This window comes from Pyrus communis, chromosome 17 (assembly GCF_963583255.1).
Source record: "Pyrus communis chromosome 17, drPyrComm1.1, whole genome shotgun sequence".
Taxonomy (NCBI): Eukaryota; Viridiplantae; Streptophyta; class Magnoliopsida; order Rosales; family Rosaceae; genus Pyrus; species Pyrus communis.
Genome location: NC_084819.1, coordinates 15667371 through 15686233, shown reverse-complemented (window position 1 = coordinate 15686233; position 18863 = coordinate 15667371). Strand labels below are relative to the sequence as shown.

Below are 18863 nucleotides of genomic sequence, written 5' to 3'. Positions count from 1 at the left end.
TCTTAATTTTCATTTGAAGATCATTTATCTATAAAGCAATCTCAAAATTCCGAAGTGTTGAATTATCTCAAATGCGACACGTTTTCAACTTGCCCCTCCCTCAACCTCTAGTACTCCAAAGTGGACTAGAGAGAGTAGCGAAGGAAAGTGACTGCATTTGGGCTATTTAGTACCAAACAATGTCTCCGTTCAAAAAAAAAAAAATAAAATAAAATAAAAAAGGGGTACCAAACAATGTCATTTTCTTCACCACCATTTATCACTCTGCACCCCATATATTGTGGATGGTGCGACTCTTCTATTGTTCCTTAAGTATAAGACACGTCAGTAAAGGAAAAGATGTTTGTCCCTTAGTAATATTATTCAATAATATTTTTTTTACAAGAGGTCTTGGATTCAAATTTTAGGAGTGACAAGTTCGCAACTAATTTATTCGTTCCTTTTTAGTGTATAAATACATTGTTGTATAAAATATTTTTTTTAGACAAACGATAACGTTAGTGGATTAAATGTTAAATATTAGAGGGAGAAAGGAATCAGTGGAGATCGAATTCGTACCATAATGCATAAACATTATTATTTTCCGTAATTGAAATTAAGAGAAAATGTGAGTGCATTTGACCCAACAATGACATTTTTCACTCCATTAATTACCATTTATTACAAGTCTTGCTTTTGCTTCCTCTCCTGCCCTCATATTTAAGGAGTAGGATTTTCTCTCCTCTTTTTTTCCCTCTCCTTCCCTCCCCTCCTATTTGAACGGTCACGGTTAAGTCATGTTAACATTTTATATTAATTTTTTATAGAAAAAGAAAGACCAAATATAGAATGTGAGAGGAAAAGATGAAGGAAGATAAAAAGAGGAGGATAAAGAATTCTAGTCTCATATTTAAACCCCATCTCTCTCTCAGGAAAGGATGAAAGATGATGAAAAGAGAAGGAGAGAGAATTCTAGTCTCATATTTAAACCCCATCTCTCTCTCTCTCTCTCTCTCTGTGCTTATTCTTTTGCTTTCCCTTTCCGGTTGATAGCTCACAGTACACACACACCTCCATTTCTAGCTTTTGCCTTCAAAGCCTTTTCTTCTCCTTCAAAGTTTCTCAATCTTTTTTTATTTTCTGTATGTAACGAACTGGAATTAATCGTGACAAGGAGGCAACAGTTATGTCAGCATCCCTTTATTCATAACTGCACGGTGACTAAAGCAATTATTGACGGAGTAGGCACCCAGAAACGTTACGGTTACTGTACCGGCCAAAGGTTACGAAAACAAAAAGGTGACTACTGCTTGTTTTGTTTTTATTTTGTTTGTTTGATATGTTTGTTTTGTATGTATGATCTGGGAGAACTTCAGAAGATAGGTTGAGTGCTCTTTCATGATATTGTGTGAACAATTTTCATGATGCCATTCAACACGTAATCTGCCTCTCTCTTTCTCATACATTAAGCTTCAACTTTATATGAATCCTTTTTGATAATAATTAAATAATTAAATAAAATATCATTCTTTCTGAGAAAATAAAGTCCCCAAGTCAAATGGATATTACTAAATACGAATACTTGATATAAGTTTAAGATAAAAGGTATTCATTGAGTTCTACAAATATAACCAATACATGCGTCATCCAACTGTTGATTAAGATTGTCATAACAAAGTTTATCCAGTATATTAAGACAAAAACAAAACCCAAACAGATACCGAAAGGCCAATTTTATAGGTTTTGCTTGCTTTTAGCAACCCAACAACAAATAAAGATTCACTGTGAAACGCAAAATATCCAGAGCTAAAAACTCAGTAAAAAAGCATGGAATCGATAATCCATTAAGGAAAAACAACAAAGAAAGCTATTAGGTTACCATAGTCAAGCGTTCTCATTTGCCTTGAAATGGGGGTACCACCTTAGACACGTATCCAAACCGGACGCAGCAGCTCGTATTCTAGCACTGACTTATCAAAACACAAAACACACATCCCTAAGATCCTGTATTACAATTTGGAGTTTTCTTACGCATGCCTACGCTACAAAAGTAGTATAGTTATTTAAACTAATATTGAAAACCCTTACCGAAGCACATTAATAATATAACTAATGAATGTGATTCGAGAAACAAACCCTGCTCGACTTATCAGATCTCAACCTTGCATCGCTGGTTCCAACACATCACCTGTACACAAAATCCCCCCAAAAAAATTGATAAGTTACCTACTTAATAGATTAATGTACACAGATGTGAATTTGGTTAGTAATTAATAATCTTTATTTAACCGGTAGTTTCATTCCTACTTAAAAACCAATTTGAATAGCTTAAAATTAAAAAAATTGCGAAATTTTATTGTAGACATATTGTAAATTTCGTTGCATGTAAATGATGCATCACAAAACTCCACATGGTGTATGACTCATCAAAAATGGACAAGTCATCAATGACATGTGGAACAATTCTTTGAAGACTAATACACTGCTAAAGCTCTCTTCAAAGAACGCACAACCAAAGCCGAAGCTTTCTTATGACCAAAGCCGAAGCATTCCCTTGAACAATCAACAAGCACTTGTGCCGATTCCTTCAAGACTTTGTTGTAAGCTCAAAACTTGTAACGACGTTCGATTCAAGATCCAGTCGCCAAGACCCTTGAATCAACAAAATCCTGCATCAACGTCACATTTGCCGCAGGTCACACAATCCTTGAGGTGAAGACTATCCACGCATTGTTTCAAGCTCAAAACTTAAAGCAATTGTTTAATCGTTCGTCCGAGATCAAGTCATCACGACCCTTGGATCAACAGCCTAGGCATCTACATCAAATTTGAAGACTGAATAAGAGGAAAGTTGTAAACAGAGATTGTAACCCTACAAATTTCAATTAATACAAATCTACTTTGTACACGTGTTCTCATTTCATTTGTTACAGAATTTTCGTGTTTACAAATTTGGCACGCCTAGTGGGACGTCTATGCCTCTCATCTTTGTCTTCAAATTCGCAAGAAGCACAAATGGCATCAAGAAAAGATCAAGTTGTTCCCACTACCAACGCAAAGAATAAGAACATCCTTGCAGCAAGTTGTGGCACTTTAGGCATCACAACCCGAAGCAAGGCAAGAGCTCTCTCTACCATACCTTCCACCTTTACATCTAACATGCCAAATGAGCAAGAGCACCCGAGGTACGTGCTTGTGATCACCTTGGCCTTGCTAAGGGCACCAAGGGAAGAAAGCCCAAGGAGGTACTCCGAGTCTTTGACTTCCGATGCCGACTCAAGTAGCAGCTCGCATCCCGTAGCTATGCAAGTTATGACTACTGGGGCAACTTAGATCGAGGAGCAGCTGGCCCAAATGAACGAAGCAATTACAAGGCTGACAAGGACCATGGAAGAGAAGGACTTGCAGATTGTTGCACTCGTCAACTGTCTGGACATGTAGCATGACGAAAAAACTAACCATGACCCAAAAGTCTATCCGCAAAAGAAAGAAATCGACGAGGAAGAGGAGCCTCTAATGGAAAAGGCCAAGAAGAAGCTAGAGGTGGACCAAGCTGTGACATTCATGGGATCTCTCTATCCAACAACTACAAGAGATGATCGCAAACACCATCAAGGTGCAGTACGAAGGAAGCTCGCATGACTCTGTGCTGTACTCAAAGCCCTACTTCAAAAAGATTGACGCCTTGAGGATGCCAAGGGTTTATCAGCTGCCCAAATTCATGCAATTCGATGGAAAGGGCAATCTTAAACAACATATTGCCCATTTCATTAAAACCTACAACAACGCTGGGACGGAGGGAGACTACCTCGTCAAGCAATTCGTGCGCTTACTGAAAGGTAACGCCTTTGACTAGTATACCAACCTCGAGCCTGAATCCATAAAAAGCTGGGATTAGCTTGAAGGGGAATTCCTTAACCGCTTCTACAGCACCCACCGCACTGTAAGCATGCTGCAGCTGACAAGTACAAAGTAGTGGAAAAACAAACATGTCGTCGACTAGATCAATAAATGGCGTTCATTAAGTTTGGATTGCAAAGATCGGCTTTCTAAAACCTCCACCATTGAGATGTGTGTTCAAGGCATGCATTGCGGGCTACATTACATCCTCTAACGCATAAAGCTGAGAACATTTGAGGAGTTGGTAACTCAATCCCACGACATATAGCTGAGTATTGCCAATCATGGGAAGAATGAGCTGATCACCGACTTCAAAAAGGATAAAGTGTTTACCCCAAAAGTAAACAAGACTGGGAAAAAGCCCGCCAATGAAGCTTTTGCCGTCCATACTACCCCCATCAAGACCTCCTCCACACCCATGAAGATCTCTTCCAAGAATAAAACGAATGAGATGAAGAGAGGTGAGACTTCTTACACCCAAGACAGGTACAAAAACTCCTTTAGGGAACTGGAGCAGAATACGTACCATTTTTTTTTACTTTGACGTGGCAACAATGTTAGACGATTTGCTGGAAAAGAAAGTGATCGAGCTACTTGAATGTAAGCGACCCGAAGAGATGAATCGTGTTAACGATATAAGGTACTGCAAATACCATCATATCGTGAGTCATCTTGTTGGCAAATGCTTTATCCTCAAGGAGCTCATCATGAAGCTGGCACAACAAGGGCAAATTGAACTCGACTTGGAAGATAGAACTGCAACTTTTGCATAACTTTCGTTGGGGGCAAGCAACCAAAATGCACCTACCGACAAGAAAGAAGGGTGGACATTGGTGACCTCCAAAAAAACGAGGAAGACAAAACCACAAGCCACACGACCAAAGGTGGAACAAGGGAGAAAGCATTGTCGCTGCAACAATAGGAAGCCTAAAAGAAACGTAAGAGTTGCTAAGCCCACATACGTAAGGGAACCTATGGAGTAGGAGCCACACATTCCCGTCTCGTTGCACGAGTACTTCCCAAAGGATTTCTTCCAACAGTGCACTGCCACTACCTGTCACATGGTTGAAATAAAGATAGAAGAGCCCTCAAAAGGCAAAGCTATCCACGTCGAGGAACATGCCTAAAGAAGGCCTGCCAACACACTTTAGCATCGAGAAGGCGTTGCAATTGCCCAAGAAGATGCGAAAAGCACTAGTAGCAGTCTTGGCTAGTCCCAATGACCACGAAGTGCAAGAAAGCAAAGACGAAGGCTTAAAGCTTTGACCACATGAATACACCACATGTTGTGCCGTTCATGACGTAATCAACTTCACCGACGAAGACTTGATGTTGGGATCAAAGCTTTATAACCGTCATCTCTTCGTCTCTGGGTACGTAAGGGAGCACAAAGTTAACCACATGCTTATGGATGGTGGATCGGCCATAAACATCATGCCAAAGTTAACAATGACCATAATCAGCATCAAGGTGGATGAACTATCCTAAAGCTACCTTATAATCCAAGGTTTTAACCAAGGAGGACAAAGAACGATGGGCATGATCCGAGGGGAAATGACCACTGGCGAACTCAAATCAAACACAATATTCCATGTGATTGATGCAAGAACTTCATACAGCTTGCTCTTAGGAAGACCTTGGATCCACGAGAATGGAGTGGTGCCGTCCACCCTTCACCAGTGTTTAAAGTTCTACCGAGAATGAGTGAAAGTGAGAAAAGACGACAACAAGCCATTCACCAAAACTGAATCACACTTCACATATGGCAAGTTCTACATGGATGAAGACATGGTGCACAAAGCTTTTCCAAAAGAGATCAAATCCACAGGCAAAGCCGTACCTAAAAAGCAGAAGTGGTAAGTCGTGCCCAAGAAGCAGCAAGAGGAAGCCATGCCATCTTCAAACAAAGACGATGATAAGCCTGCTAAGCCCACAACAACCAAAGAGAATGTGACGCCTTTAAAAGGACCAAACACACCCGTCTTCCGATACATCCTGATGTCGAGAAGAAAGAATGGGCAATCCCCATTTGAAACTAGAACAAGCAAAGCCAATACATAGTTGCACAAAGACGATGTAAAACTGCTAAAGACAAATGCAGTTTTACCTCTGACATAGCTAGGCAACGCTAAAGTTTCAAAACTACCATAAGGTTTCGTAAAACCCCTGCCAAATGGGGTGGAACCAAGCTCTCTTCTAACCAAGAGGATCGAAGAAGGTTTCGACCCAAATGCCTACAAATGTATATCAAAGGCTGGGTACGATTTTGCCTCATCTTCAAATCTTGGGAAGAAGAATGCAAACACCGTCAACGACAAAGAACTTAACCTCATTGAGACTCAAAATAAGTTGAAGGAGTATGGTTACAGAGTTGACAACAACAAAGCTGGACTTGGCTTCACACCAAATACACCCATGAAAATTTCAAGCAAATCGAAAAACATTAGCGCTCAACACATCAACGTGAGTGTTGAACAAAATCAAGAGAAGCCTAAACCTGCCCCTCTAACGTTAGTCTTCGATAGGTTGAATTGATCAAAACCCAGAATTTCGGCACTTGATCGCATTGGTGGTCAAGACCGAATCTCCGTCTTCAAAATGCTTAACATGCCAACACCCTAAATCTCTGTTTTTGAAAGGTTTTCAAAACCTAAAAAACAAAGCAACACGACTATCTCTCCTCCGCGACGATCGGCCTTGGAAAGACTTGAATAAACCAAGAAGCCTTCTAGAAAAAGGAAAACAACGCCAAAGGAAGAAAAGCTTGACGATCTAGCAGAAAAAGATGACGTTCGATGCTCGATTCAAGAATGAAGCGCCAAGCAACCTTGGAAGTTGACACAGAAGGACAACTGAAATGAAGGAAGCACATCGTTGTCCGCATTGGCCAATCTTCACGCCAACAAGCCCAAAAAGGTGACACTGAAAATGAGGTCCAAGATGTCTTCCACATCACGATCAAAGAAGATAAAGAAGATGAAATCCCCGAAAAGGACGTCACTACAGCACTACCACAACTCGAGTATGGGGGGCAAGCCACGGTCAATGATCTCAAGGAGCTCAACTTAGGCAGAAGCGATGAGCCAAACCTATCTTCGTAAGTGCACTGCTAAGTACATACGAGGTCGAGGAATACTACCAACTGCTAACGGAGTACAAAAACATCTTTGCTTGGACCTACAAAGAAATACCCGGCCTTAACCCTATCATTGTCGTGCATCATCTTGCAGTCAAACCTGGAACGCGACTGATAAAGCAAACTGAAAGACGTTATCGATTCAAGCTCATCCCGTAAATTGAGGCTAAAATTGACAAGCTCATCGGAGCAGGCTTCATTCTAAAGATACAATACCCTAAATGGATCTCCAACAACGTCACTGAGTACCAAGCACTGATCATGAGACTCTAAATGGAGATCGACATGGAAATTACAACACTAGAAGTATATGGCGACTTTAAGATCATAATCAACCAACTATTGACTGAATATGAAGTGAGGAAAGATGATTTCGTCCCATACTTTGAGCTAGCAACTCAACTGCTACAAAAATTCGAGGTCGTGACGCTAAAACATGTGCCAAGAAAAGAAAATCAAATGGCGGACGCTCTCGCTAACCTAGCCTCAAGTATAGCGCTAGGAGAAGACGAAGCTACAGATGTGCCAGTTTGCCAAAGATAGGTGATCCTATTAGTCACTGAAATGCTACTGGATATATGATACAAACGTCATCACAGTACTTCCAGTTGACACTGAAAAGTGGAGACAGCCACTGATTGATGACTTGGAGCACAGAAAGCTTCCAGCCAATCCTGGACACCGTTATGAAATACGTCAACGAACACCTCGCTTCCTCTATTACAAAGAAACACTCTATCAATGTTGTTTTGAAGGAGTACTTCTAAGATGCCTAGGTGAGGAAGAAGCCAATCAAGCCATGGAAGAAACACACCTAGGCGTATGCAGAGCCTATCAATCTAGACCAAAGCTACACTTCTAGCTCAAAAGAATAGGTTACTACTGGCCAAGCATGGTAAAGAACTGCTTGGAATACACCAAAAATTGCCAAGCCTGCCAATTCTACACCAACTTCATACATCAACCGTCTGAGCTATTACACCCTACGGTCGCTTCATGGCCATTTGATGAATAGGGATTGGACATCGTGGGACTAGTCATGCCTAAATCATCTGCAGGAGAAGCCTACATCCTAAAGAAGGAAACTGTCATCCACTTCATCAAGGAGTATATCATCCACTGATATGGTGTGCCTCACTACATCATCATCGACAATGGAAAATAGTTCTCCAACCGGCTCATAGACGAGCTCTGTGAGAAATACAAGTTCAAGCAACACAAGTCTTCCATGTATAATGCTCCGGCCAACGGTTATGCGGAAGCATTCAACAAAATGTTATGCAACTTCCTGAAGAAGGTAATAAGCCGAACAAAGAGAGACTGACACAAATGTATAAGTGAAGCACTTTGGGCATATAGGACGACACATAGGACTCATACCCAAGCTACACCCTCTCGTATATGGCGTGAAAGTTGTTCTACCGCTTGAAAGTCAAATCCCCTCACTAAGGATGGCTATACAAGAAGGCTTAACTGAAGAGGAAAACGTAAAGCTACGACTTCAAGAGTTGGAAGCACTCGACGAAAGAAGGCTAGAAGCTCAACAACACTTGGAAAGCTACCAAGTATGGCTATCTAAGGCATTCAACAAGAAAGTCCGCCTAAGGTTTTTTCAAACTGGAGATCTTGTCTTGGCATTACGAAGGCCTATTATCACAACTCACAAGACAAAAAGCAAGTTCACATCAAAGTGGGATGGACCTAATATAAGAAGTCTACACCAACGGTGCTTACTTAATCATGGTAGAATATGGCTTAAAGATCGGCCCCATCAACGACAGGTTCTTGAAGCGCTACTACCCCTAAACCAAATGCACAGAGCTTCTCGCCCGCATGAGCCTAAACTGCACAGGGCAACAAACACTCCTTGTTCGCATGAGCTTAAAAGGCAACACTCAATGCTCCTTGTTCGCACGAGCTTAAAAGGCGACACTCAACGCTCCTTGTTCGCACGAGCTTAAAAGGCGACACTCAACGCTCCTGGCCCACAAGAGTATAAACTATGTACGGAAAAATCAAAAATCAAAATCACCATCAAAATCAAAACCATAAAAAAAAAATCCACCATTCCTTTGAATATAATTAAACAAAGACGCGTATACGGCATGATAAAGACCCACGCTAGTAAGCACATCTTTGGATCGACTCAAGACTTTTTCAAGCCACTCTTAATAAAATTTAGCAAAGATGGCTTCTCCAGTAGTCGACATGATACCATTCCAAGTTATAATTTCTCTATGGATGGAATCACCAAGAAGCTCAAACGAAGTTGGTGGATTATCACGAACATGATGCAAAGGATTCAAAATAAGAATCTTCGATGTACATGCCTTCTTGTTCATATTCAGTTGACCAAAATTTGTCACCTCCTAAGATACTTCGGAAGACCACGACTTGATATGCATTGAGTTGTCTTTCGCAGGAAGAACAAGCACCTTAGGGCCAGTCAACAGCGCACAAAGTTTCAACGTCGTTCCCCTATCTTGTGAATCGTTTTCCTTCGCAATAATAGTGATGGTGTTACTCTTAAAGCATTTGAAAAATACCATGGCTGCAACAAAATAAACAAGGCAACATAAGCATAAGGGTGGGGCAGCAAGAAACAACATTGCTTCACTAAAACGAAAGACATGCGAAAAAAAGCTCGTGAGCGTTGAAAGATGACAATGGTCAAGTCACAACAACGAGAAGAAATTAGCCACAAAAGCTTGAGCAACATGGCAAAAAGGGCAGCTACAAGATGGTCCTTTAAAGCATGCTAGAGTAGCAAAGAAAACCAAAGTGCTATGAAATCGCACTACGCAAGCAGTTTCTTGCACTGCACAACAACGTCACCACTGAGGTAAACTGCGACCAAAAGGCACTACACATCGTAACACCGCTGCAGCAAGCACCAAACAACAAAACTCACGGCAACAAGCAGCAATTGCACATGGCACAGTAGCAAGCATAGTGGTAGTGCATGGCAAGGGTGGTTTGTGACAAAAACACACCCCCAATTGTCCTATAAATAAGGGTTAATTGCTTCCTAATGCTATAAGGGAAAGTATATACCAAATAGTAAAAGGAAAATTGAAAGAAGGAAGTACATTCCAACCAAAAGAAGGAAGCAAATTCCAAGCAAAAAATGGCAAGGTAATTTAGGCACAAGGAAAAAAAAATGTTGTTTTTTGCAAAAAAAATCTGCAAAGAAATAAGGAAATGGCTTCAAAATTTCTAAAACATTAAAGGAAAGAACTTTTCCTTGCCAAAATACAAGAGGAAATCCTTCCAAAGTAAGGACAAGTCTTCAAATTTCCCAAAACAAAGGGGAAAACACCCCCTTGGTAGAAAAAAGAAAAAAAAAAAATAGAGGAAAGGGCAAAAAATGCAAATCCTACTTACCCAAGGACAAGCAGTAAGAGCTTTCCAACACCTTGAAGGAAATCACCAAAACTTTCCAACATCTTGAAGGAAAGCACCCTCATTACCAAAATTGAAGGAGATTCCTAAGGAAGGAAAAACATTTTTTCCCACAACCACAAGGAAAAATTCAAGTCTCAAAATACACCAAATGTATTTTGTCAAAGATTATCGAAAATCAAATACACACAACAAATATGTGCCGATTTATCTATTTTCAAAATTTTCATCTAAGATCAAGCCTCTACGGACCTTGAAGAAAAAAATTCATTTCATTCAAGATCAAGCCTCTACGGCCCTTGAAGGAAAAATTTTCATTTCATTCAAGATCAAGCCTCCACGGCCCTTGAAGAAATGTTTTGTTTAAGAAATATGGCTCAATGGCCCTTGACGAAATTCATTATTTCAATTCAAGAAATATGCCTCTACAGCTCTTAGAGAAGCAAACTAATTCAAGATCAAGTCTCGACGACCCTTGAGTTAGAACATTCACATTGCAAGACTTCAAAACACATTTCCTACATGTGACAAGCACATGCCTACAACGCGCCTTGAAGTGGGGGTATTTGTAGACATGTAAATTTTGTTGCATACAAATGATGCATCACAAAGCTCCATGTGGAGTATGACTCATTACAAATGGACAAGTCATCAATGACATGTGGCATAAATCAAGCAAAGGAAGTACAAATCATTCCCAAAATTCGGCAAAGGGGAGAAATCTCCCTTAAAATCAGCAAGGGGTCCAAATTGCTCCTAAAACCGGAAAGAAAGCTAAAGCATCCTCATAAAACAAGCAAGAATTGAAGATTGCTTACAAAATAGGCAAGAAGCCCTATGAAGCCTTAGAACTCGGCCAAGCAAGGGAAAGTAGCTGAAATAAGACACAAAACATGCCTAAATTCTCCCATGGACGAATCAAGACACAAATCAAAGCCAAATCCATCCAAAGGAAAGATTTGAGAAGTCTATAAATACAAGGTCCCAATATACACATAAGGTCAACAATTTCTACATTGAAGGGTTGAAAATTTCTACATCCAGAAGAACCTCTGCACAATTCTTTGAAGATTAATACGTTACTAAATCTCTCTTCAAAGAACTCACAACCAAAGCCGAAGCTTTCTTTCCACCAAAGCCGAAGCATTCCCTAGAAGAATCAACAAGAACTTGTGCCGATTCCTTCAAGACTTTGTTGCAAGCTCAAAACTTGTAATGACATTCGATTCAAGATCAAGTCGCCAAGACCCTTGAATCAACAAAATCCTGCGTCAACATAACATTTGCCGCAGGTCATACACAAACCTTGCGGTGAAGACCATCCATGCATTGTTTCAAGCTCAAAACTTGAAGCAATCGTTCAATCGTTCGTCCGAGATCAAGTCATCGCGACCCTTGGATCAACAGCCTACGCATCTACATCAAATTTGAAAACTGAATAACAGGAAAGTTGTAAACAGAGATTATAACCCTACAAATTTCAATTAATACAAATCTACTTTGTACACGTATTTTTGTTTCATTCGTTACAAAATTTTCGTGTTTACATTTATAAAAAAGTTTCGGTCAAACCATATTTCAAACACATTGCTCTGTTCTTCCTGAGGCTGCGGAACAACACCTCCACCAACATTGATTTATAGAATCTGTCGTCCAGTGTGGCTCATCAAGCAGATGAAATAGACTAGAGTTCTTTAGCCCCACAAACCCCTAATTAACTTGAGTATTTCAGTTCTTCAACCCCACAAAATGAAATACACTTCAGTTTTGTTCGGGCAAAATTCAAAACTAGAAATTTAATCTAAGATTTTTTTCTTTTTTTTTTTCAAATTCGAATTTGGCTTATCACTACCAATCCGTAATTCAATATATGAAAAATGAGAAATTAGATCGATCAGAGAGGAGTATAACCAATCTCATTCTTTACTTCCCACATTCCCAAAAACTTCTATAATTTTTTCATTTGGTACAAATTCTGCAGCTCTTTACTTACTTCTGGTAAACTAGGAAGCCAATGCAAGTGGGACTTAAAACCTTCAAAAGTTTTACTTAGTTCTCTGGTTAATAATTTCTCCAATTTCTCTAAATTTCTCTCAACTCGTCCTTTCTAGTATGATTTAAACGGGATAAAACATGTAATTAGTAATTAATAATTAGTGAATGGCCTTCTTCTGTGCATGATAGTCATTTTCTTAAGTGAATATGTTCATTTCTTGCCTAAACAATCAATTACAAGGATTTGAATTGCGCATGTCTCTCTTTAAGAGGACTTAAGTTCGTTTAGAATGTTGTTGTGGGTGGCGGTATTAAAACTAAAATTATACAATGGTGCGTTATTTATTTGAGATACCATGCATACCAGTGTCCCTTTTCTTATTCACTCATCCGTCATCCGATTTCTTCCACTAGACAAAGTGCAGCAGGGAAGACTTTTGATTATAGGGGCTTTTAGATCCAGATCCAAAAATGTAGAGTGTTTTTAGGAGTGAGTCCAGTTATCTAATTATATGTTTTTATTTCTTTTATACTCATTTTATATTTTCTAAAAATATTAAAAATCAATTAAAATCTTCTAATATTATGCATTTTCCAACTCCAAAAGAATATATTTAATATCTTATAACAAAAAAAAAACTAATATACTAACATATATTTATCTGCAAAACATTCTACCCTAACTCAAGTAACAAATATATGAGTGTATATAATACCTATACGTGAGATATGGAACCTAATTAAAAGGTAAAAAAACATAACATACCTACAATCAAGACACATTAATCTGTGACAGGTTGATTATAAAAAAAAAATTTGTCATATAGGTAGATAAATATAATTAACCTGTGACATAGGTTGATTATTAAAATTAAAAATAAAATCTATAAATGGGGTTTAAAGTAGGAGGAAGAACAAGAAATAACAAAAAGATAAATAAAAAGAAATAAGCAAAGAGATAATTGGGAAGAAATTTGATTTTTACAATAAATCTTATCATTGAACAAATAACTATTGATAATTAGATAATTAAATATAACAAATTGGACTTATTTTAATAAATTGGATTATTTCTACTATTGGCTCAAAAAATTGGACTTATATCAAGTTTCCCTTGATTGATTTGATTATAGTGCTTTCACTTTTGATTAAACCTTATATTCCAAGAATATTCTTAACTTAAGTGTTTTTTAAATTCATTTTAAATTAATTTTCATATAAAAACTGCACCTAATTGTTGTAGGCCTAATTGCGAGGTGTGTCTTGTATCACACCATTGTGCCTTTATTTATAGTAGTATGATAGATTAAATCCTTACGCTAATAGGATTACAACTTTAATAGGATAATATCTACTAAAGGGAATATTCTAAGATATCCCTAGATACACTAAGATTTACACAATCACATTCCTATTCTAAATATGAATGCAACACCAATCATATTAATTAATTAATTGCTATTTTTATGGAATCTCATCCGTCCTCAATTTAAGGATTCAATTATATCTAGTGGGATGAAGATTAATTGGATGGAATATAATTTTTTTAGTTTTCAACTCAACATTTTCTACATATAAAAAAATAAGAGTTATTTTATAATTAAAATAAGGATAACAAAACGTACCAATAACTTGGTACGTACCAAATAAGGATAACACAAAGTACTAATAACTTGGTACGTACCAAATAAATAAGGGAACTTTAACGAAAATCACCCAGTACTGTTCACTTTAACGAAAAACCACATTTTTACGCTAAAAAGTCAATCATAGTACTATTCACTTTACTTTTCATTTTGTCCTTATCGTTAAAACTCAAAGTTTTCAAACCTTTTTCATTAGTTTTCCTAATAAATAATTACATAATGTACCAAAATTAATATTTTATAACTTACCAAAATACTAATACGTACCCAAATGAAATTTATATAACGTACCAATAATGTACTAAATGATTGGTACGTTATATTTAATGTATGTGCATGCTATATCTCATAAATGTATGTTAATATGATGTTTGATGCATTATGAGAATTAAAAACAAAAAAAAAGTTTAGTTAAGCTAAAAAAAATTTCTTTTCAAACGAATTATAATAAGATAACATAGTAGAAAAAAATAATTTGTTGTGGTTTTAGGAGATTTGTGATATTAATTTGTGAACTAATTGGTAAATTAAATCTCATAAAAATCATAATTTTTTAATTAAAAATTAGTAGAAAAATGTTGGATCAAAATTTTAAAAGCTATAGATGTTTGATTCAAAATACTTAAAATTGAGGCACTTATATCAAAACCCCCTTTTATAAAACTCAAGGTATGTTATGGGGAATAAATTTTCATTTTGAAGAGACTATAAACAGTTGTGGAGAAAAAGCGGGTGCATTAGTACCAAACAATGTCTTTTTTCTCTCAAGTGATTATCTTTTGTGAACTATGTTGATGACTCTTCTGTTATTCCTTAATTATAAGACACAGTGGGAGCTTTATTATTTTTGGACCTCACAGCTGCTATCTCAGTTTAAAAAGTTTTCTGATTAATTTCCTCTGCAATTTAGACCAAACATGGAGCATTCACGCACCAATGGAAAGCTGGTTTTGTCGAAATACCTGCATGGTTTCATTCTTTTATGGATGATCACATGTCCTGAATCTGCAGCAGTTCACAGCCCTACTCTTGTTGGAAACGAATCTGACCGCTTGGCTTTGCTCGATTTCAAGAAAAGAATAACTGGAGATCCTCTCAATGTCATGAGCTCATGGAATCATTCCATCGATTTCTGCAGTTGGGTTGGGGTTACTTGCTACCGTTCCACGAAAAGAGTCTTGATTTTGAACTTGGAAGCTCAAAAATTGGTAGGCTCCCTACCACCTTCCATTGGAAATCTTACTTACATCACTGGACTTAACCTGCAAAATAACACCTTTCGTGGTGAAATTCCTCAAGAAATGGGTCGTCTAAGAAGCTTGCAATACCTCAACCTGTCTCGCAATTCTTTCAGCGGGAAAATTCCACCTAATATATCGCACTGCGCACAACTAAGAACGCTTGATCTTGAAGCCAATGGGATTACTGGGTCGATTCCAGTCCAGCTCAGTTCATTGTTGCGTTTAACTCATCTGGAGCTTTCACGAAACAATCTCAGTGGAACCATCCCAGGTTGGATAGGAAACTTTTCTTCTTTGACTAGTCTTCGTCTTGGCGCCAACAATTTGCAAGGAAGCATACCCAATGAGCTTGGGTATCTAATAGGCTTGGAGAGTTTCATAGTTCCATTCAATAATTTGTCAGGTATGGTTCCATCTAGAATCTATAATATTTCTTCCATTCACTATATCAGTGTTGCTAAGAACCAGTTGCATGGAGAGCTACCACCAAATATTGGCATTATGCTTCCCAATCTCGTAGAATTTTTATGTGGTGGGAACAAATTCACAGGAAATATTCCTGCATCGTTTTCCAATGCTTCTAGACTTCAGGCGCTTGATCTTGGTCTGAATGACCTTACTGGGACAATCCCTGGTGAAAATCTCGGAGGCTTGCAAAGCTTATATTGGCTAAGCGTTGAAGGCAATAAACTGGGAAGTGGAACAGCTGGTGACCTGAATTTTCTCAAATTCTTGGCTAATTGTACTAGTTTGGAGACCTTGGGTCTTTCCTTTAATAAGTTCGGAGGAGAAATCTCGGGATCCATAGCCAACTTGACCCATCTGATATATCTTTCTCTTGGAGAAAATTTGATACATGGAAGCATCCCTAGAGGCATTGGAAATCTTATAAACTTGACCTTTCTATCAGTAGAACTTAACCATTTGGGTGGTAGTGTCCCTCATGAAATTGGGAAGCTTGAGAAGTTAGTGAAACTGGTTTTGAATGGCAACAAATTTTCTGGGCCAATCCCTTCATCCATTGGCAACATGACTTCATTAACATACATCTTCATGGTTGAAAACAAGTTTGAGGGCATTATACCTCCAAGTCTTGGAAACTGCCGAAATCTATTATATCTTGGCCTTTCCAGTAACAACCTTAAGGGCACCATACCTAAAACGCTTATGGAGCTTTCATCCCTTTCAATTTCTTTAGACTTGTCTGGCAATTATTTGACTGGTCCGCTGCCCGTTGAGGTGGGTTATTTAGTGCATCTTACGAGCCTAAATGTCTTAAGAAACAATTTATCAGGTGCAATCCCAAGCTCCCTTGGCAGTTGTACTAGTTTGGAGAGATTGTATTTGCAAGGTAATAAGTTTGAAGGAACAATTCCTCAATCTTTCAAAGATTTAAAAGGCTTGGAAAAACTTGATATTTCAAGCAACAACTTGTCTGGGCAAATTCCTGAATTCTTAGGCAAGCTTGGTGCTCTCAAGTATCTCAATCTTTCATATAATGATTTTGAGGGCGAGTTGCCTAAAGAAGGTATTTTTGCAAATTTTAGTGGTGTCTCTATTCTTGGAAATCATAGGCTCTGTGGTGGCATCCCACAATTACATCTACCTCCATGCCCCCCCAAAAAACACCATTCATCTCGAGGACTACATTCCCCAAAAGTAGTCATCCCCATAGCCGGTGTACTTGCAATCATAATTGCTCTATCATGCTTCTTTGGTGCTTGTTCAATGTTGAAAAAGTCAAGAGATAGACTTGCAACTTCACGTTCTAATAAGGATTGGAAATCTGGTGTCTCCTACTCACAACTCTTTGAATCAACTAACGGGTTCTCTGTGAATAATCTTATTGGTTCAGGAAGTTTTGGTTTTGTTTATAAAGGGGTAATTCCTACTGATGGAACGGTAGTTGCTGTTAAGGTATTAAACCTTCAACAACAAGGAGCTTCCAAGAGTTTCATAGATGAATGCAAAGTTTTAAGGAGAATAAGGCACCGTAATCTTCTCAAGATCATAACTGCTTGCTCGAGCATTGATAATCAGGGTCTTGACTTCAAAAGTCTAGTTTTTGAGTTCATGGCAAATGGAAGTCTGGACTCGTTGTTGTATCCAAGAGATGAGGAGGAATCTCCAAGTAAGAGATTAAGTTTCATGCAAAGATTGAACATTGCCATTGATATTGCTTTTGCGCTAGATTATCTCCACCACCATTGTGAACCGGCCATTGTTCATTGTGATCTAAAGCCGAGCAACGTACTTCTTGATGAAGATATGGTAGCCCATGTTGGGGATTTTGGTTTAGCAAGGTTCCTTTTTGAAACATCAAATGATCCATCCTTCAGTCAAACAATGTCATCTCAGCTAAAGGGTTCGATAGGCTACATTCCTCCAGGTATAAGTTTCTTTCATTCTAACTTCCTTTTTATGTTCTTAGTAAATTATTACTAAAAACCAACTAATTAATATTTATTTATGAAAAATACATTACTGCCGATATTGTTCTAATAGTCAATTGCATACGACATATTGTATGTATGTCCTGGCAGAGTACGGCACAGGAGGCCAAGTTTCCCTACTGGGAGATGTTTACAGCTATGGAATACTATTGATGGAAATGTTCATAGGAAAAAGACCTACCAATGACATGTTTAAAGACGGTCTAAGCATTTACCAATTCGTAGCCATGGCTTTGCCTGACTATGTCATGGACATTGCTGACCATTCAATTATCCTCGACCTCGAAGCAGATGGTCATGTCGACGATGACTTAGTGCAAGAGCAAACTCTATCCAGACGTAACAATCGTGGCCCGGTGAAAGCAAAGAAATTAAAGGAATGCTTGGTTTCAGTGATGCAGATAGGACTTTCTTGTTGTGCAATGTCACCAAGGGAGCGGATGCTGATGGACGCAGTTGTTAGAAAAATGAGTGCAATCAGGGACTCGTACCTCAAAGATTAAGAAAACTTGAGAAGGACAAAGCATGCTACTGAAAGGAGAAACGACACAATCACTCATCAATAATATTTTCGACTCTCCACTCACCAAAATGTTCTTTCTGTTTTTGCTTTCTTTCTCTTGCTATCACTTTGAATTTTGTCTCATTAATGTTTGTGGTGTGTTTTACTTATTTGACTTAAAGCTTTCGAATTTTAATTTGTGTGGTGTTTTTTAGAATTTTAATGAATAGTGGTTTTTGTTGGATAAATTTTTTTTTTTATGTTCTTTGTCGAATGGCTAACTCTGCAAAAAGTAGTCCCAAACTGCTAGCAGCTTTGATAGAATTTGCAAATGGTGTTAGAAGTGTGAGAGAGAAGGTGAATGGTAACAACATTGCTAGTTACATTTTTCTTTAATCTCGGTATTTGTTGTGATCGGTGCTTTAAAAATGTTATTTTACCATATTCATAAGTGAAAACATAAAACAGATTTTCACTTGTAAAAGAGAGAAGCACAAAGGTGCGTGATGGTGAGAGCTTAACATTAAGGTTTAGTGCAAAGGGTTTGGAGTGAAAGGGACGGTCAAGTTAGGAGCATTTTTCCATTGTAGTTGAAGTCCTGGGATCGAT

The 18863-nt window shown here is 38.2% G+C and overlaps 1 protein-coding gene across 1 annotated transcript; it reads left to right on the top strand.

Moving 5' to 3' along the window:
- Window positions 1–994: 994 nt before the first annotated feature.
- Window positions 995–18255, top strand: LOC137722085 (probable LRR receptor-like serine/threonine-protein kinase At3g47570). The gene is made up of 3 exons (XM_068461070.1): window positions 995–1278; window positions 14969–17688; window positions 17843–18255. The coding sequence occupies exons 2-3, from the start codon at window positions 14976–14978 to the stop codon at window positions 18253–18255; spliced, it is 3126 nt and encodes a 1041-aa protein (XP_068317171.1). The 5' UTR covers window positions 995–1278; window positions 14969–14975.
- The last annotated feature ends 608 nt before the right edge of the window (window positions 18256–18863 follow it).

What these genes read in the sequence shown, in the direction of transcription:
- LOC137722085 (XM_068461070.1), top strand. Translation starts at nt 14,976, where the DNA reads ATGGAGCATTCACGCACCAATGGAAAGCTGGTTTTGTCGAAATACCTG. An exon ending in GATAGGCTACATTCCTCCAG is followed by an intron (nt 17,689 to 17,842) that starts GTATAAGTTTCT and finishes ATGTCCTGGCAG; the next exon opens with AGTACGGCACAGGAGGCCAA.